The 26,974-nt window shown below is 30.6% G+C and overlaps 1 protein-coding gene across 2 annotated transcripts; it reads left to right on the top strand.

Annotated features, from left to right (window-relative positions):
- Positions 1-7: 7 nt before the first annotated feature.
- On the top strand, positions 8-26,974 carry LOC134724474 (mitochondrial Rho GTPase 1-A-like). Of its 2 annotated transcripts, XM_063587504.1 has the most exons (21): positions 8-334; positions 1,684-1,742; positions 2,203-2,284; positions 3,141-3,184; positions 4,459-4,512; positions 5,022-5,132; positions 5,520-5,570; positions 6,844-6,945; positions 7,484-7,525; positions 8,604-8,660; positions 12,541-12,649; positions 13,231-13,351; positions 13,813-13,897; positions 14,512-14,657; positions 15,223-15,317; positions 16,161-16,252; positions 17,098-17,220; positions 18,004-18,129; positions 18,696-18,892; positions 19,518-19,586; positions 23,846-26,974. In XM_063587504.1, exons 1-21 carry the CDS (start codon positions 292-294, stop codon positions 23,961-23,963), a joined length of 1,926 nt encoding a protein of 641 aa, XP_063443574.1. In that variant the 5' UTR covers positions 8-291; the 3' UTR covers positions 23,964-26,974. The 2 variants fall into 2 exon arrangements, with proteins under 2 accessions (XP_063443574.1, XP_063443575.1); XM_063587505.1 differs by lacking the exon at positions 19,518-19,586 and having other exon boundaries at positions 9-334.

Genomic DNA, 26,974 nt, shown 5'->3' with positions numbered 1-26,974 from the left:
TATCATTTTATGAGGACAGTCCCGAGAAATCAATTTCATTAAATATGGACGACATTGATCTCCCCTTCTAAAAAGCATCGTGCTCAATGCTATGCGATTTCCCATGCTTTTCTATTATTTAATGCAAATTTATGACTTACATGACATCTGTTGAAATGTGATTAATCTGATCAAAACTTCAATTCAGTAATCAGACATTCACGAATAATACGTTTCTCTTGTTTTTGCATGGAAATGAATGCAATGTGACCTTCCATAAAAATATTTGTACTATTTCTGTGAGCGTTTGCAATGTCAACAAAAAGTGATGTTCGAATTCTCCTGCTGGGTGATCGTAAGTTCTGTTTTCTTAATCTTCTAAACATTCTCCACCAAAAGATTGCATAAACTAGGGATCTGCTACTGTCCTAATCTGTGTCAGTGAATTAATAGTCCAAATAATTATGAATTCTTGAAAGGCTATTATATTTTTTTTCTTTGACGCCTTACTTCGTCAAGACGTCATAATTATTTGGACTATGTCAGTGACATAATTTGTGTAAAATTTAATACACCTTATCGCTATTTGTCCACCATTACTGGATATCACACAGTTTCCGGTAAAATTTTGACGTCACAATACAAAATATCTGATGTCTTAATGGAAAAGTGAAAAAAAAATTTGAATTTACAGTGGCAGAATAATCAGACGGTTGATTGCGGCCGCTTAACTGGAAGAAGAAAGTTCTGACAAGCGTCCAGGTCAGCTGGGATTACATGATTAGCAATAAGGTGTATTCCAATGGTTGGTAGCTGGGCTGGACAACTCTACCTTTTCAAAACCTGGATAATTTTTCCACCATTCAATCTGAAGCTTTGCACTGAGCTGAAGGAACGGATTGGAGCCATAATTTGTCACATTAACATTGATTAGATGAATCTTACAAGTTCTACAATTTGCTACAAAATTATATATATTAACAGGAACTTGACCTCAAATGTTAATACTACAATGCTGCAAAATAAACAAGTATCTGTTAATTAACCCCATGGTGACAGCAAAGATAAATATACCATAAGCGTGTTATTACATTTTTGACCAACTTAGCCAGTATCTTTCATTTCATTTAGAACTCAGTAGAGCTATAAGTATAAATGTGCAAATTTCACGTATGATTTCCTATCAATACAATACATTATTAACATGACAGGATGCAGAAGTCTCTTTAAAATGATTAAATCATGTACTATTGATATCAATTTTTTACCTCAATAAACATGATAAAACTTGAAATCATGGAAATAGCGCTTTCTGTAAATATCAACAATCTGTCAAGGTTTTCACAGGTTCTGATGCACATGAATTCAGTAATTAGGATAACCTACTTGAACCTGCACGGTCTTGTACTTAAACCAGTTGATCAGTGTTAAAATTTTGAATTGTTTGTTTTTTTCCTATCATGCACGTCGATTGTCTGCTACATGGCAAATGCAAACACTTGGAAGTCCACAAGTTTAATTATTTTGATATCAGCATTTTTCCAAGCACTACACTTACAAAAATATAAGTCAAGATTACTTCATATTATCACTACACATACATGTAGGTCAGCAGTCTGTACTTTATTGCCTTTTCAGTGTACAATGTATTCCTAATATTAGTACAAATAAACAGTTAATATAATAAGTTTTCATTTTTTGCAGCTGGAGTTGGAAAGACATCCTTGATATTGACTCTTGTCAGTGAAGAGTTTCCTGAAGAGGTAAAGAATGATTTACTTACATAATGGCTGAAATGCATTTTTTTAATGTGAATTGACCTCCAATTATCATAAGTTTAAGAAGATGTGGTGTGAGTGCCAATGAGACAATGTATAAAATAAGCATGAACAAATATGTAGGAATAAACAAAAGTGATGAGGAATATTTGTTTCCTGCTTCTTGCATACAAACTGCTTATTATATATAGCAACTTATTCTTAGTGTGATTTCATATATAGGAAAAATGTTATAAAAACTTCATTCAAGACATGTTCAATTCAAACTTGTGTAAGTTTACTTTTTTTCTATTTTTTAGCATTTAGTAAGGTCAAGGACAGTAAACAGCAATTCTCCCAAGCTAATAAATAATACTTGACAAATAAATATTGAGTAATAGCAATGGGAGATAATCAAGATTTGTCCAAGTTGTGTGTTCATGGATTATTATTATCTCTCTTTCAGGTTCCAGCCAAAGCTGAAGAAATCACTATTCCTGCTGATGTTACTCCAGAAAGAGTTCCTACACATATAGTAGATTATAGTTGTACGTACAGTAAAAACTTATTATATATTAAACGTCATACACCCAAAAGACATTTAGAGCGCAATTCATATATATATCATGTACATTGTACATGTTATACTGTAAACCAACTTATTTTTACGAGCGATTTATTTTCGCGACTTAGGCGAGTAGAAAATTAACGCGAATATAAATCGTCGCGAATGTGTAAAACTCAGATCTTTCTTATTAAACTATAGCCAGAAATTAGAAAATCGTGAAAATAAATAGCCGCCAAATAGTTTGCAAAGGGTAAAACGCGAAATAAAGTATCTGCGAAAATAAGTTGGTTTACAGTATAGGAGATACTATTTAAATTTCTGAATTTGTTTGTAATGTTTGATAAAGAAAGTATTCTTTGTTTAATATTTCCTATCCTACTTTCCTATGCCTTGTAGGGTTGTGTAAGTACGTAGGATTTATGTCTTTTGCCAAAAAGCTTAGTTACATATGTTATCTACAAAAAAAACCTTGTTAGCACACACAAACACACTTGAGAAAAAAATTGAAACAATTTTTGTCACAATTTTTTTAGGCTGCTTTTTAGGTGGAAAGGTTAGTCACATCTTAGGTTTTAATTTTATTTTTGGACTAAGCTCTACATGTTCTAAGGGTAAATTAAGACAGAAAAAGCAGTTGCAAAAATAAAATCTTACTCTTAACATTTTTGTTTACAGAATTACTTGTATGAAACCTAATCTGAAATTGTAATAACCAATCTTGCACTTTTGTCTGTTGGATTATAATTGCAACAAAAAAGCACACAAAAGTTTCATAAATTGACAGTACTCAGTCATAATGTACAATAGCTATAATGAAAGTAAAATTCTTTTTATAGCACAGGAACAAGATGAAGAAACTTTACAGGCAGAAATTGTAAAGGTAAATTGTAATTTTATTAAAGTGTTTTTGTGACCATAAATGATAATAAACCATACATTGTAGCTGGACTTCACTAGAGAGCTCACAGTTTGGTTGATGAACATGATGAAATGCAACAAAAAACTTGATAAACAAACTTTTATGATGTTTCAAACTCAAAAAGATTTTAACAAGAGTATAAAGAACTACAAAGAAAGATTGAAGAAAAAAATATTTAAGAAAGTTCTTGCCAACCTACCAATCAGATTATGTAAGGCCTGCAACTGGACACAGGCCTATTTTTATTTTGGTCTTATCTAGACCTAAGAGTAACAGAATAGATTACACATACTGGGCATCCCTTGTTGTTTGGATGTGAACGTATGCAGCCACCATGGCCACATCATGTTTAGGCTGTGATTACATGCCAAATATTAAGAGAGTGCTATTTAAAAAAAAAGGATGTTGGTTGTTTGCCAATTAGTCAACTCTCCATCAGATACTGAATGAGATAGAATTTAGCAAATAATAGTCACAATACAGCTTGAAACTATGATAATTACCCACTCTGTATAGTAAGCTATAAAAGGCCCTGAAATGATAAATGCAAAACAAATCGAAGGAGAAAAATAACACGCTAAATTAAGTAAAAAAACAAGAACTAAGAATTACAGCTACATTCAGCAACAAAGAACAACCAATGAATTTCAGGCTCCTGGCCTGTGACAGGCACTTAAAGAATGTGTTGATGTCAATCATGTTTGGGTTTCCAAGCCTAATTTCACATAGGTCAGCGGTGCGTCAGCAATGAGCATGAAAAAAAACACCTGAAGCAACTTTTAGCAATTTGTTACCTATCATTTCCTATTGCTAAATTTCTACTCTAATTGGATAATTCCAAGATTTCTTTTGGGCGCTTTGCTCATGCTTCATTTGATATCTCACACATTCTGAGTTATGATACAGATTTATACTCTCCATCCTTGTAGAACAAAAATACTGAAATAGTTTCACATAGTTCTGGTCCAGAGAATGCAGGAAATAATGGCTGCTAGATTTAAAAAAAACCCAGTAAATTGGTATTATTTCCATATATATTTTAAAGGTTTAGCAGTGGAATTCACTGTTTAGAATGGTGCTTCATAAATAAAAATTGAAGAAAAATGTATTATATCAGCAAATATCATTTTATGTTGAACTCAATAAAATATTCCTCTTGTCTGTTTTTCATATTTTAAAGCTAATTATTTCATATTCATTCATGTACCAAGATTTTTCATTCTATTTTTACATAGTCCAATGTTATATGTTTGGTGTATTCTGTGGAAGATGAAGATACGATTGAAAGAGTAAGTACAGACATTTCATTTCATTAATGGCAACATAAGTTTTTGCAGTTGTTGCAGAAGAATTTCTATAGATAGGTTTGAATTGGTGCAATTTGAAGAAGAATAACTTCCCTTTTGCCAGCATATTTGGAGGTCTACAGACATATCTTAAAAAAGCCATATTTGACTCGTTATAATTTGACCTCTAGACTTTAAAAAAATATATCATAAAACAATTATACTTTTGTTTAGACTTGCTTAATTCATCACTACTATTAAGTTAGGCTCTCTAATCAGAGACTCTAAATGTATTAATTTGGTTAGTTTAAATTTAAGTAAGAAGAGTAGCTATTTACATTTTTTTTAAATTCTGTGAAAGGAAATTACTCAAAATCTGAAAGATTTCCACTTGTGACTTTTTTAATGATTTTGCCCACACTGTGTTGACTTCCATTGTGGACAGTTGAATATGTTTAAACCTCTACTCTGTAGATGTATCACTTGTTACAAGTTTTTTTTTTCTTTTTCAGATCACCACATTTTGGTTACCTTATATTCGCCAATGTCGAGGAGAGGAACACAGTAATCCAATTATATTAGTGGGAAACAAGTCAGATTTACTGGATTTCAGTACAATGGAGGTAGGAACCACCATATTATTTAGTTTTATAAATCTTTAAATATGATATATCTGATTTAAAATGGTTTTGAAATAATGCAAATATCTTTACAGTAGCATTTCTGGCAGATTTGTGATGGTGACAACCATTAGCATATTGAATCAAATATTGTACATATAAATGAGGTTTTTTATGACCAGTTCAAATATTTTTTGCGTATTTATTATTGTAGTCAATTGTTTTCTTACCAATAAATGCAATTAGAATGTGGTTTCCCTTACAATTTTCAATGAGAGGGCTGTTCCAGAATTAAACATAAAGAAGGGTGGCACTTTTTAACTCATGAACAAATTTCACTTATAGTTCTGACAAAATTGTTTAGAAAATTTATTTTTATTTGTTTTTCAGACCATGATGCCTATCTTGAATGACTTTGCTGAAGTGGAAACATGTGTTGAGGTGAGAAAATTAAAATACATTTTTTACATCGACAATATTTCCTCAAAACATGCTGATGAACGGGTTTAACACAATTTATTGCAAAAGTGTTGGTTCATATTATTCAAAACTTTTTATTGCCATACCCAGATTGTTTTTTTAATACTTTTGTATTTAAATTTGATTCAAATTAGTTCTTTGGTTGTTGGACAAGAGAAATAACTCTTTTATTATAATATCATTCCTATAGTTTCTTGCGGTTTCAGACATCAATATGAATTTTTAATGATATGCATATTTAAATGATTATTTTAATATCATTCTTATATGATTTGCATATTAGGGAATAGGTTGATATGATTGGTCGAGAGAATGATCTTAATGTTGGTTATTTTTTGATAGACGACAATGACCAACTTCTTTTTGTAACCAATTTAATCAAGATGACAGCGATAATAATACTGATGTTTTCAAAATTTATTTTCACTGCACCTTCATAATTTAATTAAATAATCCACAAAAACGTTAGTTTGAATGAAAATAAGACTTTTTGCAGTTGATTTTTAATCAGACATTTCACGTAATAAATTTCGTTGACATATTTTTGCGTTAACCAACAAATAAATTCATGCGCCAGGCCTATTTAATGACATAAATATACAATTTACGTGTGATAAAGGTAAGGCGTGTAAAAAATATATATACCCTTTCTCCAATTTTAAAGAATTCAAAGGATTAAATTCCTTTAAAAAAGCGTTTAATCCTATATTTATTAGTACAGATAAACAAAGATTTAAAAAAAATGGAGCTTTAATAGAACAACTGCTGCACAACTAAAGAACAATGTTTTTGAAACATTTGAACCACACATTAGGATTTTACTCACTTTAATGCATAATATAGTAATACGTAAATCAGTAACTTCTGGTTTCCCAATGGCAGCTTTAATCAATTGATTTGTTTTGCTAATAATCTTATATTTACTTACCTACTAAGACAAATTTAAACCTCAATTTTCTTCTGAAAAAAATACATTTTGTACAATCATTATGATATATATAATTGAAATTAGTTGTTCAAATTTCCATATATTTTTTTCAATTCTTATTCAACAAGTTTTCCGTTGTATTTTCATACATAAAAAAAAATAGGAGAAAATGTGATTTATTGGTATTACAAAATTTGTGAATAGCATGAACATGAATAGGATATTTGCTAAAATTTGTGTCCCATGAAAAAAAGAGTACTTTCTATGTTCTTAAATACATCATGTTTTATAAATGCTTTTTTGTAGTGTTCGGCAAGAACGCTGAAAAATATAAGTGAGATGTTTTACTATGCACAGAAAGCAGTACTGCATCCCACAGCCCCTGTATATAATCCTGAAGAAAAAGAGGTTGGTTCAAAAATGAAATTTGCAAGAACTAAAAAGTCTAACAGTTTCCAAAAAGGATGGTTCAAAATCATTTAATTTACTTGTACTATTCGTAGTTATAAATAAATTAGGCGATTGGGTATGATTGCCAATGAGACAACTTTTCATGAAAGTCTTAAGCCAAAGATGTTAGCAACTTAAAGTGGCGGTACAGCTTTCAATCATGAGCCAAAGGTATACTGCATAGCAAGTTATAATAGGCCCCAACAAAGCAAAATGTAAAACATTTGAAATGAGAAAAACGGCAACCTGAAAACAAAAATGATATACAGTAAAAAAGGACATTAAAAAATTTGAAAAATGAGTAAATTGGGGGTGCCAAAATGGGTACTCATCGAACTTGTCCTTTTTACATGGAAATTTTGTAAAATATTACATTTGTATCGTTAATTGTCAAATCTGTGTTCTTGATTTTGGTTAGCTCTCTGTTTTTTTGTTGTTTTTTTTAATTATATTTGACCGCCTTTCACACTTTAAAGCATATATTTATTTTTTTCAGCTGACACCACTGTGTAAGAAAGCGTTAACAAGAGTATTCAAGGTAATGTATTAATACTGGTCTTCCAAGGGTTTATTTACATCATTAATGAGTTTGAAATTTCATAGTTGAGTTATTGTCATAAAACACAGAAAATTTGAAAATATAATTTTTGCACAGAATTAATAGGCCAATATCCGCAACCATACATTTATTGAGCTGACACTGATGAAGGTTAGTTGGTCATTGTAGTAAACTAATCAGATTTGATTGTACATCTGTTATTGCAATGTTTTTATTGGGAAAACAACCCTGATATTTTCCATGTAGCAATGTTCATTGTTGTTTGGAGGACCATGCTTGCAACATGACAGATGTTTTATTACCGCAAATTTAAGTGTCTGAATGTTAAATAGAATACCATCCAAATTTATGAAGTAATATAAAGATATAAAAAATTGAAAATTAAACACAGAATGCATCAGAATTCAATTTATTTGTTTCTCTCAAACATTCACTAAGAAAGATATATTGATATCAAGAAGTAGCTACCTTTTAATACTCGAACAGGAAAGAACATTTTGAAACAATGCAATTCAAAAAAAATAATTATAACCAAAATGCACCCAAAAAGAGATTATACTATTACTGTCTTTTGATGAGGTAAATATGCGGTTTTATTGACTTTTGAAAAACTGATATTCACTGAGGCTGACGGCCGAAGTGAATATCAGTTTTTTAAAAGTCAATTAAACCCCATATTTACCGAAACAAAAGACAGTAATTGTTTTATTCCATATTCCGAGAGAAATTAATGTAATGGAAAATATTTACCAAAACCAATTGTACATCAAACGTTTTATACCAAAATTATACACGTAAAAGCACGCGACATTTTGCGTGGTGAATATCCCTTTTCCGCAGGTGATTATGCTTATTTATTCAAAATCCCATTCATATAGAAAAACCTACTAATATTTATCAATATGGAATAATTTTAAATATTCCATTCTTGTAACTAGTAAAAATACAACCTAGATATAAAATAGTGTTATTTACTCCTACTAAAGGATGAATAATTTCATGTAATTTTCATGCTAACTTACAGCTGTTTAAATTATCTTAAAACTATTTTTTTCAGATTTGTGACCTAGATAATGACCATTTACTGAACGATGATGAAGTCCATTTGTTTCAGGTAAATGAATACACAAACAAAGATCTGTAAAACAATAGATACTGAAGGATTTATTTTATAAACTCTAAGTGGTTTAAAGATATTTAGCTAAGATGACTGTCTCGAACACATTGAGAGGTATCATGATACTTTGCTTTGCTTAGTGTTGAAGGTTGGGTGACTTAAGTAGGTAAAAACACTATTCCTTAGGTTTTGTCAAGTGCAGGGATTTAGTTACAGGAATAATAACAATATCCCTACTGTTGTATTGCTTATTTTTTTGTCTAATATTCTGTATTCATTCTGATTTAGTGTATGGCATATTGTATAGACATGTATGATAGATACTATGTTGACCTCTAGATGTCTTCTTGCTTTATATGTTGTTTGGCTGATGTATCGTTGAAGTATAACCCATATCTTATACATGTTATAGACATAATTAATGTAAAAAAATTACTGTCAGAATTATGATACAACTGGATATAAATTTCTGCTTTTATATTAAAATTGAAACATTTTAAGAATTATATTTCAGGGAAAACAAATAGAATATTTATTATTTATAGAGGAGGGTTTTTTTTTGGGAGAAGGGTGATTTTGTATTTTAGAATATAATTACTACTAAAGGATCATGGGACTTATATATTGTAATATTCAATTAAGAATTTTTAGTGAAATTAGCTGCAGGGTAGGTTTTGCAAAAGTAAAAAAATACATATCAAATTTCGATATCATCAAACATGTCAAATGAATGCAACATTTCCTGAAATCTGAATAATTTATCTTATAGTTTGGCCTATTTTAAGTACTTTCCAACAATCACAATAATAAATTCATGCAGAATCAAAAGATTTGGTATTTTGCAGTTGTTTTTGTCCGTAAGTAATGATTTGACAATCTGATGTGGTTTTAGAATCCCGTGAATGTTTGAGTTCTTTTAATTATACCCAAGTGCGGTAGTTATTCACAGTTATTTCCACTATATTTTGCACAGTAATGATGCTTACCTAATTAGAGCTTCATTTCTGGGTTTTGAGTGGATAAAAAAAACTAAAAATAAACACCTGATTTAATAACATACTCAATATTTAATTTTTGTATCAGAGTATTTTTACTTTTGGTGTTTGCTATCTAATTATTTCTGATTAGGTATGACAGTCATGATCATTCTCTTGGTAGCATACAGACTTCAAGTGCACAAGGTCATGGCTTTGATCCCTATCTTGGTAAAACCAAGACTTAAAAATTATTATATAATGTTTTGTTTGCACAAGTTATGCAGCATTGAGAAGTAATGTCTGCTCATATTCAGAATATTGTGTCCAATTAAATTGGGATATCTTCTTTGGGACTGTTATCTATTGAACTGTCATGTTAAAATTTAGTGATCATGCAAGAAATACTATACCCACCATAGAATTATAATTTAAGCCGTCTTTGATTTTTTTTAATAACTCTAATAAAATCAACAGATTGTGAAAAGGGGCTTACATGTATGTGTACAAATATGATTACATTAAACGTTGTATGAATTTAACTGTTCCTACTTCAGATATATACAGAGTTGAAGGTGACTTTATAAGACTTTAATGGTTAACTTGCTAGCAATTGCGGCTATCCTGTAGTTTTAACTTGCAAAAATGTCTAAAATTAAAGACATTATGCTGAGCTTATTGCTGCAGCAGATTGGCAAGGGGTTTAAGAATAATGTATTCGGCAAATGCAGGGGTGAAGCCTTGAGGTTAAGTGGCTTGCCAAATCTAGGGATAACTAAATTACTGAAAGTTGACAGACTTGCAACAACAAGAAAAGTATTAAAAAGAAATCATTGAAAGGTAGAGTTATATACAAATTTTTGCTTTTGCAATGGCTGCTTCTCAGATTTTAGCTGCATAGTTGACAGATATCATGTATTTATCAGTTTTGGGAGTTGAGTAAGAGGTATAAAAACTTCTGCCCACATTCCACTATTGTTTACTCTGGCAACTGAATGTTAATACAGTTAGTTTAGAGTTTACAGGTCTGTGCATTGTAGGGTGGGGAAAAATATAGTACATAAAAAACTAATAAAAAAATCTAAGACTTAAAATTTTGTACACCATAACACTTAACAGTAAATGATTGTCTTTCTTCAGACAATCCGCTCCTATTTGATAAGCTTTGGTGATTTGCACTTTGCATTGGTCTTACAGCAAGCTTTAATTAGCCTTAGTTACATCACTTGACGAATCGTTACATTGTAATAACATGATAGTGCAGGCAAGCTTGCTAACATTTCAACTTCTCTATAAGCAATTTTTTCAGGTCTCTAATTATATAAGAACTTTTTTTTTCTTTGGGAAGAAAAAACTCATTTGTTTACATGTTCCAAATATTTTGCAGCACAGCTTTTGTATTACAGAAATGCATAGAATTCATTTGTCTTCAATTAAAGATCCACTGCTTTATATTCAGAGGTAGTCATAGACTAGTAAAAAATGCTTCTACACTGAGGATGAATTACTACATTTGATGATTTCTTTGTTGATTTATATTACAAATTTTTATTAAAGCAACAGTTTACATCTCCCCTACAACCTTCTTCAATCGGTAATTCCTACATATTTACCAAACCCATATTATGGTTTCTGATGTGACAACTCTTCACCAGAAACCAAATGATATAGTGGATCAATAGCAACTATAGACATCATACTGACATTAACAATGATCCATACCACGTCTAAAGCAAGTTATGAAAGCCCTGAGATGTATTTATTGATCCTACACAAACACAAACATAAGCCATAATGTATAGACTGATTATTATCAAGCAGTAACAATTGTCCTATTAAATTATCTTAAGGTGGTACCTAACACTTTAACTAAAATTAATTTGGCTCGTTTAATTTTCTAAAAATTTTGACAATTATTACTTTGACCCTTTGACTAAAATATAAAAATTTCAAAAGATTTGAACCAACCGTTTAATCAGAAAAAAATACACTGGTTATATAGCAGTTTGACAAACACTTATTTTGATCATTGAGAAGCTTATTATTGGCTTAAGAACACAACGTCATTAAAACGTTCTGTTGAATTTACTCTCCCTGTAGTGTTGGGTACCACCTTAATGGTGTTTTTTATGTTTACCGGATTAACAATGGGTTTATTTTATGCCCCATTTATGGGCATTATGTTTTCCAGTCTGTTTGTCTGTCCCTCGGTTTGTCCGTCTGCGTTTTAATGCCAAATTAGAGACTATCCCATTTTCCTAGGCCACTGAACATAGAAAATGATAGTGTGGATGGGGCATCTGTGTGCTTTGGACACATTCTTGTTAGTATTTGCTTCAGCTGTACATTTTGATAATAACCGTTAATATCAGGGATGTTAATACTGAAGCATGATTGTAATTCAGAGGTGGTTTCAGGTGTGAGATATTGTGGCATGTTGATCATGGTATAATGAATTTCTGCTTTTGGTTGTTGTGACTAAAAGCTTAGATAATACTTAAAACTGGGGAAGTTTCTAGTTTTCATAATCATGGTATGTGTCCCATGTCAGTTTCTTTTTTTTTTATACTCGTTGAGCCCCATTACCAGAGTGGCAGGTATACTGCATTTACCTAGTCTATCTGTTAGATTGTTTGTTATTTAAAAACAAAGTGAAATATCACAGCTATAAAACCCTGCATTATGATTGGTTACTTGATCAGTATATATGAACCCATAAGCTGTGTGATCAAAAAGTTCAGAATGATAGTTAATGCTGCTATCAGCATGATCAGGACACTGTATAATTTAAATTTTTCTCTGACTTCAAAGGAGATTTACGGTATTTGATCATGTATAATCTGCATCCCTTTTTCATTCTCATGTGATATTGTTAATTGAATTTTCTCCTTTATTTTTTACAGAGGAAATGTTTTAATGCACCACTACATCAGCAAGCCTTAGATGATGTGAAGTCAATTGTGAAAAGAAATATAACTGATGGGGTCAAAGAAAATGCCTTAACGCTAAAAGGTATGTTGTTATATTTAGGTATCACACCACCAATTCAAGTTTTCATTTTTGAGAACATTGGTTAAAGAATTCTTTAGGTTTTCAAATTTTTTAACTACATTAATTTGTTGTTAAGCTTAATACTTTTGACATCAGAAATTATTTTTCATGAAAAATTAGTCAAACCACAGATATATCACTTTCAACTCATCATGCAATGCATTGGCAAAATCATGCAATGCATTGGCAAAAGCCAAATGTCCCATATAGAGCAAAAGCCAAATTTGTCAGATATAGAACCAGTTTACACTTGACAAAGGGAAGTAATTGGCAAATGGACTTTTCAGCAAAAAATTCTGCATCATATCAGCCTAATTGTTATAGAAAGGAGAACCTGGACCAATATGGCATCAAACCAAAAAAACAAGATCATATGTTTTTTAGGGACATAAGAAAATTAAGAAGGGAAACCTAGAATAGCACAAGGCAACCACAGGTCTTCAACAGTGAGAAAATCCTAAACCTGGAGACGTGTTTTCTATACATTATTTCAAAATTGTAGTGTTTCAAAGGTATAATATTTAATAACAATTTCATTTCAGGATTTTTATTTCTACACACATTATTTATACAACGAGGTCGACATGAGACAACATGGACAGTTATGAGGGCTTTTGGTTACGATGATCGATTGCAACTCACAAGAGATTTTTTATACCCAAAGTAAATTTTATTTTATACTTTAGCAACTAACTTCTTATATCTCAAATCTGGATTTGGATTTGAATTATTTGTACAAAGGTTTATATGTTTAGAAAAGTCAGACTGAAATTCTTCATTTGATTGTTTTGTTGAATACTAACTACCACAGTATTCATGAATTAAAAAATGCCAAACTAAATGTTTTAAATGAAACAAAAAATCTTCAATCAAATTTCAGCAACATATCAGTTAAATACTGGAATTGCTTACTGATTTGACCAAAATATGATACAAAATAATTATAATCCAGGTTAAATAGGTCAATTTTTGTTTTCCTTTTATGCAATTGACTGAAAGATAGTGAATCTTTGAAAGAAAAAAATATGAACACCAGTTAAGATCAAAAGATTATGTTTACCTAGTTTTTGATTACCCAATACATTCAAACAGATCAGTTTTTGAAAATTTCTTTTCTTTTACAGAATAATGGTTGGATCTGGTTCCACAACAGAGTTAACGTTACAAGGGATACAGTTTCTTAAAATGGTCTTCAATAAATATGATGAAGTAAGTATTAGGTAATATAACTTGTAAGACAATAGCTTATACATTATCATACTATTATTGACACACAAACAGGACAAAATATGTAAGAAAACTTTTATAATCCTGGTAACTTTGATAACTATTAACATAAATTCCCTTGATCTTTGGAACAGCTTATTGTAAATAGATAGGTTTTGACATAATTTAAGTTGGAGTTATCTCCCATGGCAACCATGTTGATGTGACACAGGTGGATTCTTTTTTGACAACGGATCAACCAAATTTAAACGTCAGTATGAGCAAGTCAGAATAGGGGTCCCTACAGACCTTTCTATGTAGAAGTTATGAATTATACAATGCTTAAAATCTTCAAAATGTTTTAAAAATAATTTCATCTTTAGTCTGACCAACTTTATCTTAAGGATTGAAAAACTTTTATCTTTAGTTTTTGAGCAACTTTATCTAAAGTTTTGCAGTCAATATACAAATTGTACAGTTCCTTCATTATCATCATCACTAATGTCATCCTATTCATCATGGTTGACTTTAAATTTGATTAGCCTAAAAATGTACATTATCATACCTGCAACATTTTAAATTCTATTATCTTTTACTCCTACTCTTGTTATTTTCAGGATAGTGATGGGTGCTTGTCACCACCAGAATTACAGAACTTATTTAGTACTTGTCCTGTGATGCCATGGGGACAAGATGTTAATAATACAGTCTGTACCAATCCTAATGGTTGGATAACATCGCAAGGTTATCTGGCTCAGTGGGCGTAAGTTAATAACTTTTATGAAGTTTTATATTATCCGCCACATCCATTTGATATAAAACATCACATGGTTATCATACTCAGTAAGGTTTATTTGAAGAAAAAGATGCAGGCTTGTATTTTGAAGAGAATAGCATATTATCTTTATCTACAAATATGAATTGCGAGAAAGTACACATTTATTTCTGATCTTTGAACAAAAGTTGGACATATGATTCTTATGATGATTTGTAAGAGAATTTCTATGGGAACGCTGTCCAAACTTTATGGAAAGCAGGATTCAAATATATTTTGATTTAAGATACCATATGTGCCATTATTTTCAGTGACAAAAAATGACTTCAAGAAATCAAAGATGGCTTCCATTTGAAAAAAAACCTGACATGGAATAAAGTCAACTTTATGATACAAATCAAAACCAAAGAACACCCAAAATCATGTGCATATTTTTTAAAAGTACCAGATGACACTGTATTTCTCCAAATGAATATTAACTAGCATAACTTTATAATTTCAAACCAACACTTTTAGACTTGTACCTGAATTTGTCAAATTTATATATTTTCAGACTGACCACACTTCTGGATGTACCTAGAACTATAGAATTTTTAGCCTATTTAGGTTATCAGTATTTACATGACAGTCAGGTTTCGGCTATTCAAGGTAAGTAAAAACAAAAACATTATATGATCAAATATCAAAAATCACAATGCTGACATCAGAGACCATGCATGTGTCAATTACACTTGAAATACAAAACTGTTATCTCCATTTTCAATTGAAAGAAAATTGCTACTAAATTGTACATTTTAAAATCAGTCACACAGTGTTCACCTATTAAACAAAAGTGCAACTTCCATAGAAAAAGTGCTGAATGTGGCATTGACCACCAATGATCAATCAACATATTGAAAGACAAATAACATGTTTGACCAGGATAATTTGGTTTTGCATTTATTTTGTGTAGAAATTTAATACACCTTATCCCTATTTGGAAATCAGTGCTGCTTGAACAGAGAATGTGTGCTGCTAAAACTATTGACATACAACAATCACTTTTTCATTGTTGCGTCAGATATTTTCTATTATGTTGTTGAAATGAGAACCTCTTTGATGCCCACTAATGATGGTCAAATAGCAATAATGTGTATACTTAATCAATCAGTGGGCCCCAACTTATGAAAATATCTGAATTCCGCCTCTGACTCAGCTATGTCTTGTCCAATACACACACATGCATGAACATTACATAATCAGACATCCACAAGTTAGTAAGATTTTTAGCATGAAGATATGAAATATATTATAGAACTTTGAGGAAACAAATCAATGGATGTTGATCTAGGAATAAGACAAATTGAATGCATCTAACTGTAGAAGAAATTAAAAAAATCAGAAAGTTTAATATAATTGTACTTCTGTTGCATTCTGATTAGCAGATTATGTATAATGAAAAATAAAGCTGCTGGAATTATTCTCATTAAATAAATGTTTGTTGTTTTATAGTCACTAGAGATAAGAAAATAGATTTAGACAAGAAACATACCTCCAGAAATGTGTTTAGATGTCATGTGCTTGGTGCTAAGTCTGTGGGCAAGGTATGTAATTTATTATCATGATTATACAGTTGTATGATAAACAAGTGGAATTTAAGCTAGCAACATGCACAACATTCAAGAGTTTAAGGATCTTAGCAATGTTTGCATTTAGTGTCAATGATAAAAGTGAGTTACACAAATTAAATTATCGCTATTTAAATGATAATTCAAGAAACCTCTGCTGATTTATACATTTTTTAATCAGTCTCACAAAGTCTGAGCTAGTGCACACAATCCATGGAATTGGTGTCCTGAATAATGGCAAAAATATGTTTCTGACACCTAGCTTTTTATGCCCCACCTACGATAGTAGAGGGGCATTATGTTTTCTGGTCTGTGCATCATTCGTCTGTTTGTCCGTCCGTTCGTCCGTCTGTCCCGGTTCAGGTTAAAGTTTTTGGTCAAGGTAGTTTTTGATGAAGTTGAATTTCAACTTGAAACTAGTATGCATGTGCCCTATGATATGATCTTTCTAATTTAAATGCCAAATTAGAGTTTTAACTTCACTGAACATAGAAAATGATAGTGCAAATTTCAGGTTAAAGTTTTTGGTCAAGGTAGTTTTTGATAAAGTAGAAGTCCAATCAACTTGAAACCTAGTATACATGTTCCCTTTGATAAGATCATTCTAATTTTAATGCCAAATTAGAGAATTTATTCCATTTTCACGGTCCACTTAACATAGAAAATGATAGTGCGAGTGGGGCATCCGTGTACTGTGGACACATTCTTGTTTTGTAATGGTAAGATTTGATATTATATTATATGGTAATGTTATATATAGCATTTTCTAGCTTCATTAATATGCATAAGAATAAATTATAATGGTTGAATATTTGTTTCAGACCTCGTTATTACAAGGTCATTTAGGACGGAATCTCCGATATTTAGCCACGTTAGAGAAAGAACATTTATCTACTTTTACAATCAATACTGTACAGGTCTATGGTCAAGAAAAATATTTAATGGTAAGTCAAAAGTTTTGATTAAAGTATCTACAGATTATTATAGACTTCTGAACTTGAACTAAATGATATCATGTTTATGAAAATAAAAAAATGTGGTATGATTGTCAATGAGATAACTCTCCAACAGACACCAATTGACATAGGAAGTTCAAAACTATAGGTTTTCATCAATGAGCAAAATCCATACCAATACCTGAATAGAATAACTTCCTTTCCATCCTTATGATTTAATGTTTTTTATCTACCAATCCTCATAGATGATGTTTGGACCAATTAGAACTCCAGAACATTAACATTTTCAGAATTTCTCAATCTACTTCTTATGTCACTACTTTTCACTTTAACTGTATATTTAGCTACAATATTTTATCTTACTTTATAGAAACATTACTGCTTTGTTTGTGTTATGCCTTACACCTACATTAGTATAAAGATTGCACATAATTTTATTTATTTTTAATATTCAAAATAACAGTGTAGAAAAAAATAATTGTTGAATATTTAATCCAAATAGAAATCTATATTCAAATAATTTGGCCACTATTATTTCCTCATAACATTAAAAAAGTTAAGTTTTACTTGACTTTCCATCATCAATAAAAAAAAAACTGATGGACTGTTGCATACATGTATTTCATTATTGCATTATTTTGAGATTGTTTAACCATGTACCTTCAGCAAAATGTTCAGTCATGGTTCAGTGACTTTGAATATTTGTAAAGCTTTCTTGTTTTAAAGTGTTGCTATTTAAATTTCATTATTTTGTTTTGTTTTTATTTGCAGTTACATGAAGTAGATGTTGTTGTTAGTGATATGTTAAACCCGACAGAGATGAATTGTGATGTAGCTTGTTTATTATATGATGTGACCAACCCTCGGTCATTTGAATTCTGTGCTAAAATGTATCTGGTAGGATTATTTACAATTCAATTCTGTACAATTTGTTATATGATGTCCCAATCTTTCAGTCTTTTAATTAATATGCCTGAATGCTGAAGGCTTTTCATATTTTTCTTCTCACCATAAGATATTAGTTACTAGAGTTTGCCTGAATGTATTTTATCATTTTAAGGGAGATAATTTGAACATCTGTTCATTTTTATGCCCCATTTATGGACCATTATGTGTGACCGTTTGTTCATCCATTCTTCCCTCTGTCCCGCTTCAGGCTAAAGTTTTTGGTTGAGGCAGATTTTGATGAAGTTGAAGTTCAATCAACTTGAAACATAGTACACATGTTCCCTATGATCTTTCTAATTTTAAAGCCAACATAAAACATACAAAATGATAGTTAAGTACAGATGAGGCATCTGTGTACTGGGGGTACATTCTTGTTTATGCCTCTTTTAAGTTAGCTTATTTTATAAAGATATATTTTTCTTGGAATTTTAAAAAAACACTATAAACTGTTTTACAACTTATTTGTCGATGATATATCTGAATATCTGTGAAAAATATATTTGTTTATTTTTTAGAAACATTTTATAGACAGTAGAATACCAGTTTTATTTGTTGCTGGAAAAACAGAATACCCTGCAGTGCGGCAGGACTTTGAAATGACTCCTGCACAGTTTTGTCAAAAATTCAAACTTCCACCCCCAGAAGACTTTGCCTGTTTAGATAAAATTAACAAAGATGTTTATATCAAATTAGCTACGATGGCTGCATATCCGTAAGTAATGGTCTTGTGACATGCACAACTTCAAATTTAAGTTACTCTTTTCAGTAAATGAATTTGGAAGGCCATCTTGAAATATATTTTCATCATTACTTTTTTCACACATATTTAACAGTGTAATAGTAATTACATTAGGAAATTATTAAACAAGTTAATTCAAAATTTGAAGTTTGAAATATTACTGAGAAGAGTATAGTTACTCATTTAACCAACTATTAGACTTAGTCTTAATTTGGTGTAATAACAGTATAATTCTTTATATATTTAATTCTTATGAACAAGTGTTTTTACAATTAGTTATTTATGTTTAATGTTGTGTACTAGTCTATTTTATACATGTTCATGTTAAAGGGCTGTTCCATTAAGAAGTCTTTGGGAGGATAAGAAGGGGATGTTTTATTTATGTTTTATGGAATAGTCTATAGTTCTAAAAGCTTTTACAGAGAAATAGTCATAAATATATTCTATAAATGAAAAAAAGCTGTTTATAAATATCATTTAAAAATAAGCTGGAGGTTCAGAATTATTCATTAGCTCTTAATTGCATGACTTTGCCTGACGAAAACAAACTTTTTTTGTTTTTTTTATGCTTCTCTATATCAATGTCCTTATCCTTCAGAAATCTCAAACGACTCGTGCACATGTTACTGGTTCGGCAGAATCCACTTTGGCTTGAAGAAAAAATCAGGTCTCAAACATTTTATCTATATATTGTAGCCTGCTGCATGTACTCTCCTTGGATATGTTTATAATTGTGTATATATCATGTTTCTTTGTTTCCTGTTTTTCTAGAAAAGAGAGTTATTTCCCTTGTTATTTAAAAATAAATTTTTTGACAAATTTTGAATTTGACTCCTGAAAATCACTTTTATAATCTAGCCTTATTTTATTGTTTTTTTCAACGTAATATCACATTTAGAATAATTATGAACTTATTTGGTGTGAAGTTCATAGCAGTCTAAAACTCTTGCAGAATTTGACCTAAAACTAATGTACTATTTTTAGATAGCTTCGAAAGTTATATCCTAATCTGGTCACAAGGTCAAGTTATCTTAATGTCATTAAAATAACTTGACCTTGTGACAAAAAAAATATTGTATAATGAAAGGGTTAAAGCTTTATTATTTTTATCTTTTACAAAATAAAAAAAATATATGGGAAAGATAGTTTTAAAGGCAGATCATAATTTTTTTTAGTATTTAACAAATAAAGGGAAATAACTCCTTTTTAAAAAAAAGAAATTAAAAAATGTCAGGCTGTATGTTGTAGCATGAGGTGTTGTACTGGTCCTTTTTCATGTCATTATATATAGAGCCAAGCTGGATACAAACTAACCAGTAACTAAACTGTATCCTGGAAACAGAAACTAAAACTAATAACAAAATTTATTGTAATGTCAGACTTACATATTACCAACAGAACTGTCTAGTGAATCCCTTTTTGCCAGATATGGGTTGCTTACACCACCAGTGTTGTCAGGTTATGACAAAGATAGACAAGCTATGGACATTGTACAGAATTGCATGCTTCAATTATTTTAATTTTAGTTTCTTGTGTACAATTTGGAAATTAGTATGGCGTTCATTATCACTGAACTAGTATATATTTGTTTAAGGGCCAGCTGAAGGACACCGGGTGTGGGAATTTCTCGCTACATTGAAGACCTGTTGGTGACCTTCTGCTGATGTTTTTTCTATGGTCGGGTTGTTGTCTCTTTGACACATTCCCCATTTCCATTCTCAATTTTATTCATGCATGTTAAAGAAACACTGCTGTATATTTAAAAAAGGTTTCCTCTTGTATTTATTGTGAACTTGTTCTTGTCCTGAATATGAATGAAATATTTGCCACTGGACGTTAAGCAATCAACAATCTATCAATCAATCTTTTGAAATACCAGTACCTTAAACCTTGCATTGTTAATTGTGACTCTTAGACTTTTTGTTATTTGGATAAAGGTTTTATTATGTTATAAATCAATTATTAGAATTTGGGTCAAATTGGTTATCATGAATTTTAACCCCTTATGCCCCTTTAACCTCGTGCATTGCTTAATTAAACCCAAATTAGCTCATTTCGCTTCAAAAATACATGTATAACTTTTTTCATCAAACTAATGAAGTTTATATCATTAATTAATGCCTTAATCTTTGACCTCATATTTCATTATTGCTATTATTCCTTGTTACTCTGCTATCCATTGGTTTATATATTTTAAGGCCTTCTTAATCTTTTTAACATAAACATGATAAAACAAGGCTAAAACTTTTCTAAAACTTTTCCTTATTGAACTACAAATTTTGTTCCGAAAAGATGAGTGTTGGGTATTAAATAATTTGAATTGCAAACGAATTTTCAAAACATGATGTGATACTAACTATAGGCTCAGTGAAGCAAAGGTGACAAAGTGTTCATTTTAAACAGGTTACACATTTTTATGGGGTCAGATTTAACATATTTCACTTCATAATATTAACATTTTATGGAACTACCAAATTTGGAAAATAATTCCAGTCAAGCTTGTATATAAAAGTAATACAGTTGTTCAGAGAAATTTAACCTCATGTAGGAGGCAAACATTGATTTGAGGTTCAAAATGCATCAGTATTACTATAAGTTTTTCACTTAAAGATGATTACTGTTCCGTTTCAAAAAGACAAGCGTTGTAGACTTATAAATTGATAGTATATTAATAAAGGAATTTAAAAAGAAGAGAAAGTGTGCTGTACTTGAATGCTAAAATATAGATATTCATATTAAATAGCTGCTCATGATTTTACTTGTTTTGTGTGTATTCAGAATTTAAATTTAATATTTGGATGTACATATAGCATGTTTTTGTAAAAAAGATACATGTTACAAATTTAGTAGTCCTTTTTAGCTCACCTGGCCCGAAGGGCCAAGTGAGCTTTTCTCATCACTTGGCGTCCGGCGTCCGTCGTCGTCCGTCGTCGTCCGTCGTCGTCGTCCGGCGTTAACTTTTACAAAAATCTTCTCCTCTGAAACTACTGGGCCAAATTTAACCAAACTTGGCCACAATCATCATTGGGGTATCTAGTTTAAAAATTGTGTCCGGTGACCCCGCCAACTAACCAAGATGGCCGCCATGGCTATAAATAGAACATAGGGGTAAAATGCAGTTTTTGGCTTATAACTCAAAAACCAAAGCATTTAGGGCAAATCTGACATGGGGTAATATTGTTAATCAGGTTAAGATCTATCTGCCCTGAAATTTTCAGATGAATCTGACATTCCGTTGTTAGGTTGCTGCCCCTGAATTGGTAATTTTAAGGAAATTTTGTTGTTTTTGGTTATTATCTTGAATATTATTTCAGATAGAGATAAACTGTAAAAAGCAATAATGTTCAGCAAAGTAAGATCTACAAATAAGTCAACATGACCAAAATGATCAGTTGACCACTTTAGGAGTTATTGCCCTTTATAGTCAATTTTTAACCATTTTTCGTAAATCTTAGTAATCTTTTAGAAAAATCTTCTCCTCTGAAACTGCTGGGCCAAATTATTTGAAACTTGGCCACAATCATCATTGGGGTATCTAGTTTAAAAATTGTGTCTGGTGACCCCGCCAACTAACCAAGATGACCGCCATGGCTATAAATAGAACATAGGGGTAAAATGCAGTTTTTGGCTTATAACTCAAAAACCAAAGCATTTAGAGCAAATCTGACATTGGGTAAAATTGTTAATCAGGTGAAGATCTATCTGCCCTGAAATTTTCAGATGAATTGGACAACCTGTTTTTGGGTTGCGGCCCCTGAATTGGTAATTTTAAGGAAATTTTGCTGTTTTTGGTTATTATATTGAATATTATTATAGATATAGGTAAACTGTAAACAGCAATAATGTTCAGCAAGGTCAGATTTACAAATAAGTCAACATGACCAAAATGGTCAGTTGACCTCTTTAGGAGTTATTGCCCTTTAAAGTCAATTTTTAACCATTTTTCGTAAATTTTATATATCTTTTACTAAAATCTTCTTCTCTGAAACTGCTGTGCCAAATTGATCCAAACTTGGCCACAATCATCTTTGGGGTTTCTTGTTTAAAAAATGTGTCCGGTGATCTGGCCATCAAACCAAGATGGCCGCCACGGCTAAAAATAGAACATAGGGGTAAAATGCAGTTTTTGGCTTATAACTCAAAAACCAAATAATTTAGAGAAAATCTGACATGAAGTAAAATTGTTAATCTAGTCAAGATCTATCTGCCCTGAAATTTTCAGATGAATTGGACAACCTGTTTTTGGGTTGCGGCCCCTGAATTGGTAATTTTAAGGAAATTTTGCTGTTTTATATTGAATATTATTATAGATATAGGTAAACTGTAAACAGCAATTATGTTCAGCAAAGTAAGATCTACAAATAAGTCAACATGAACGAAATGGTCAATTGACCCCTGTAGGAGTTATTGACCTTTATAGTCAATTTTCAATCTGCTTCCTTTGTTTAATATTCACATAGACCAAGGTGAGCGACACAGGCTCTTTAGAGCCTCTAGTTTGTGTAACATAAATACACAGGATTTTAGAAAACAGTTAGATTAGTGATGGAGCTTTAAAAGTTGTATTTCCTGTCTTGAGATTTTATTTTCATATAATGGTTTGAAAGAGCTTGGTTAAGAAATCATGGTAAAAGATTAGGTTTTGGTAATTAAAAGCAAAACAATTGTAAAAAAGAAGATTTATTTTATTTGTATTTTAGGTACATTAACATTTAGCAGGTCCACATTGCGATAAATGTCAAAAGAAATTTTTAACATCTCATGTTTTACAATGGAAATGATTAACAAAAAAATATTGATGGAAATATCTTAATCTTAAACTTTATTTGTTGTTATTTTGAGTAATTGTCATATAATCCTTAATCTTTTAATCTACTGTTATTTAAATTATAAAATAAATAATCTTTTTTTTTCTTTTTATTTCAGACATGTGAGAGATGTAGTTTTACAGAACGATAGACTTTTTATGAAAATTGGCGTGGGACTTGCCATGGCGTCAGTTTTTGGTTTTATAGTATACAGAATTACAAAGGCTCTCCGATAACAGCGACTTAGTGCTAGTTCAACAAATTACAGAAAGCATTCAAAAAACAATCATGAGTCCTTGGCACAAGCAATGCAAATGTTGCTTTAAGGACAAAAAAGATTTTCAGAAAGTTTTAGAAACTGTTAGTTCCAAAATTATATTCAAATATGATTTAAAGGAAAAGTTATGAAAGGGAAGTAATCGTGTGTTGATAGATATCACCTGTAAAACAGTAAAGTTCACTCTTCATGCATTGTTCAATCTTTGCTAAAGAGCTTCTTATGACTGATAGTCAGAAAATTTGGGTTTCAATGACTTCCTAGCTATAAAATGTTTGTGTTGTTCATCTTTTATTCAAATCAAATCAGGTTGTTATTTAAATAGATTTTAACCATGTAATGTGATCAGCTGGAACAGAATAAAAAGAAAAGTTAATGGTTTGGGTATAAAATATAGGAAAATATATTCCAATATAACTTAATAACAGCGCCTGATGATAATAAAGCCTGAACAGTGTTTCAGTCCTTGGATGTTCCTTCTTCAGAGGCTGAATAATTGAATTGTCTTTTTGGTCTCCTTTTATGGTTTTTTCTAACGACAGTACTCTCTAATAGTTTCAGGTTTATCTACATATTCAAATATTTTTTTAAACACTTCTTGCAATTTTAAAGTGTGATTAAAAATGTTAAATCCTCTCTTTTTATCAATATTCTTTTTTCGAGATATCTAAACATCCATAAAAAAGCACTTGTGGCCCTAAAAATCTAAAGATAAAATTTAGTTTAATAGTATAATTGTCTTGATTTTGAAGGAAAATGGGCCACAATTTATAGATTTGAAACCACAATATTTATCAAATGCATTGAAGCCTTTTCTTTTTTATTTAACAGTCAATTATGATGTATATATAATTACAAAAAATATCTATATATATTGTCCAGTTTTTTTCACCCAAATCTCATTATTCTCAAGTAGGATTATTAATGAAGATCTTATGTCATAATATTACCATACAACTGATAGATTTTGTGTTTAATTAAAGGTTTTCACATTATGTATTCTACTCACTGCATAAAATCTCATATTTAACTTCCAAAACTTTTACATTGCCTAATGCATTATGTGTATGATTTATGCTTCGAGCACATGTACATTTAATTCCAATAGAATTCAAATCGAATTTGCTAATCACGTTCACACTCTTCTTTTTTAATTTCAAATTATCTAATTTGCATTAGAAATACGCTTTTGTTGATACGAATTAAAAGGTAATGTTATTTGGACAGTATTTAAAGCCACTTTGCAATTCGAATTAGAATTGACGTTAGGGCGTAAAATGTTTCGAATGTGAATTAAACTAATTTTAATTATTTAATGCGAATTGAAATCGAATAACGTGTGAACTCAGCATTAAAGGGAATATTGGGTACACATAAATGACCTAACAACATATTAAACATCTAGAAATATGCCATGACCATTTTATCTTTCTCATGTTTTTGGGATCAATTAAATGTTAATGTTGCATAATAATTTCTTCAAAATAAAATACAGAATGCTTACAAAAAGTTTCAAACATTAGCCAAGAGTCATTTTCTTATCATTTGTATGTCTTACCTCTGATAATCAGGGTTGCCTTATGTTTCTTACTGTGGATTCATAAGTATTTGTTGGATACCAATTTTTGTGGAATTTTGCATAAACCACGAAATTAAATGTTCAATCAATGACAAATTTCTATAGGCTTGTATGCAGGCTTTCATAAAACCAAAAAATCGAATATGCAAGAACATATATGTTTTCCTTAATCCATGAATATTTTTTCCTATCAAAATTAATGAATTCACATTATTTTAAAAGATTTCTGTTAACGCTTGTCATTGATAATACTATGATGGTTTTATTTTGTCCATATTTCTTACTGGTCATTAATATGGTTTAACTTTATTTTTGTGGCTTAGTTCAAAACTAGTTGTCACTGAACACAAAATTAATCGGAAAAAAATCAGTTAGTACAAATGTACAGTTCTCAAATCCTAAGCAAATTTTGTTTCAATAAGGGATAGAAATTGTGCCGACAAATGGTTATTAAAGAGAACACCTTTTTCAATAGAAAAGGAATCTATATGAAATTTAAGTACTTTAATACTCTAAACAAGAGTGAAATGTATCTGCTTACAAAAGGATTTTAAAGTGAAGTATATTTATAAATTTTGAATTTCTGAAAATGTTAGGACTCTCAAGTTTGACAGAAAACCAGTGCTTGTATAATATAATTTTTCCTGCTTGTTTGGTGAAAGATTGGAAGAAAATGTGTTGGTAAGCAATATAATGTTTTTTTATGCCCCACCTTCGATAGTATAGGGGCATTATGATTTCTGGTCCGTTCGTCCGTCCCGCTCCAGTTTAAAGTTTTTGGTCAAGGTAGTTTTTGATGAAGTTGAAATCCAATCGACTTCAAACTTGGTACACATGTTCACTATGATATGATCTTTCTAATTTTAATGCCAAATTAGAGATTTTACCCCAATTTCACGGTCCACTGAACATAGGAAATTTGTGCGAGTGGGGCATTCCTGTACTGAGGACACATTCTTGGTTTTTTTATTATTAGATATAAGTGGTTAAACATACTGCACCTGATTTAAAATCTGACTCCTATTTATTTTTAAACTGAAATGAAACTGATTGGACCCAAAAAATCAATGTAAAATTATGAAACAAATTTTGTGCATGACAGTCTTTCCTGTGTGCACGGTAATTTGAAACCAATAAAAAGCTATTGGTTGCCTATAGATAAGATCCTATTGCAATGTTTTATCTGCCATATAGAGTGTCTGCAATAGAGCGTGAAATAAGTTCTGATATTGTTCAGATTAACCACAAATTTAGATTATGAATGTATATATTATTAGATGTAGTCAAACTATTTATGTAATTATGTACATTGTTAGTCATATTTGGGTCTGTGTTTTATTATACATGTCTGAAAGATACTGAAGATGAAAATAAAACTTTAAAAGAAACAA

The sequence above is a fragment of the Mytilus trossulus genome, chromosome 7 (genome assembly GCF_036588685.1).
Source record: "Mytilus trossulus isolate FHL-02 chromosome 7, PNRI_Mtr1.1.1.hap1, whole genome shotgun sequence".
Classification (NCBI taxonomy): Eukaryota; Metazoa; Mollusca; class Bivalvia; order Mytilida; family Mytilidae; genus Mytilus; species Mytilus trossulus.
Note: the sequence above shows the minus strand (reverse complement) of the source record. Positions and strands in the feature narration are given on the sequence as shown.

What these genes read in the sequence shown, in the direction of transcription:
- LOC134724474 (XM_063587504.1), top strand. Translation starts at nt 292, where the DNA reads ATGTCAACAAAAAGTGATGTTCGAATTCTCCTGCTGGGTGATC. An exon ending in AGAGATTTTTTATACCCAAA is followed by an intron (nt 13,352 to 13,812) that starts GTAAATTTTATT and finishes TTTCTTTTACAG; the next exon opens with AATAATGGTTGGATCTGGTT. An exon ending in TCTTCAATAAATATGATGAA is followed by an intron (nt 13,898 to 14,511) that starts GTAAGTATTAGG and finishes TGTTATTTTCAG; the next exon opens with GATAGTGATGGGTGCTTGTC.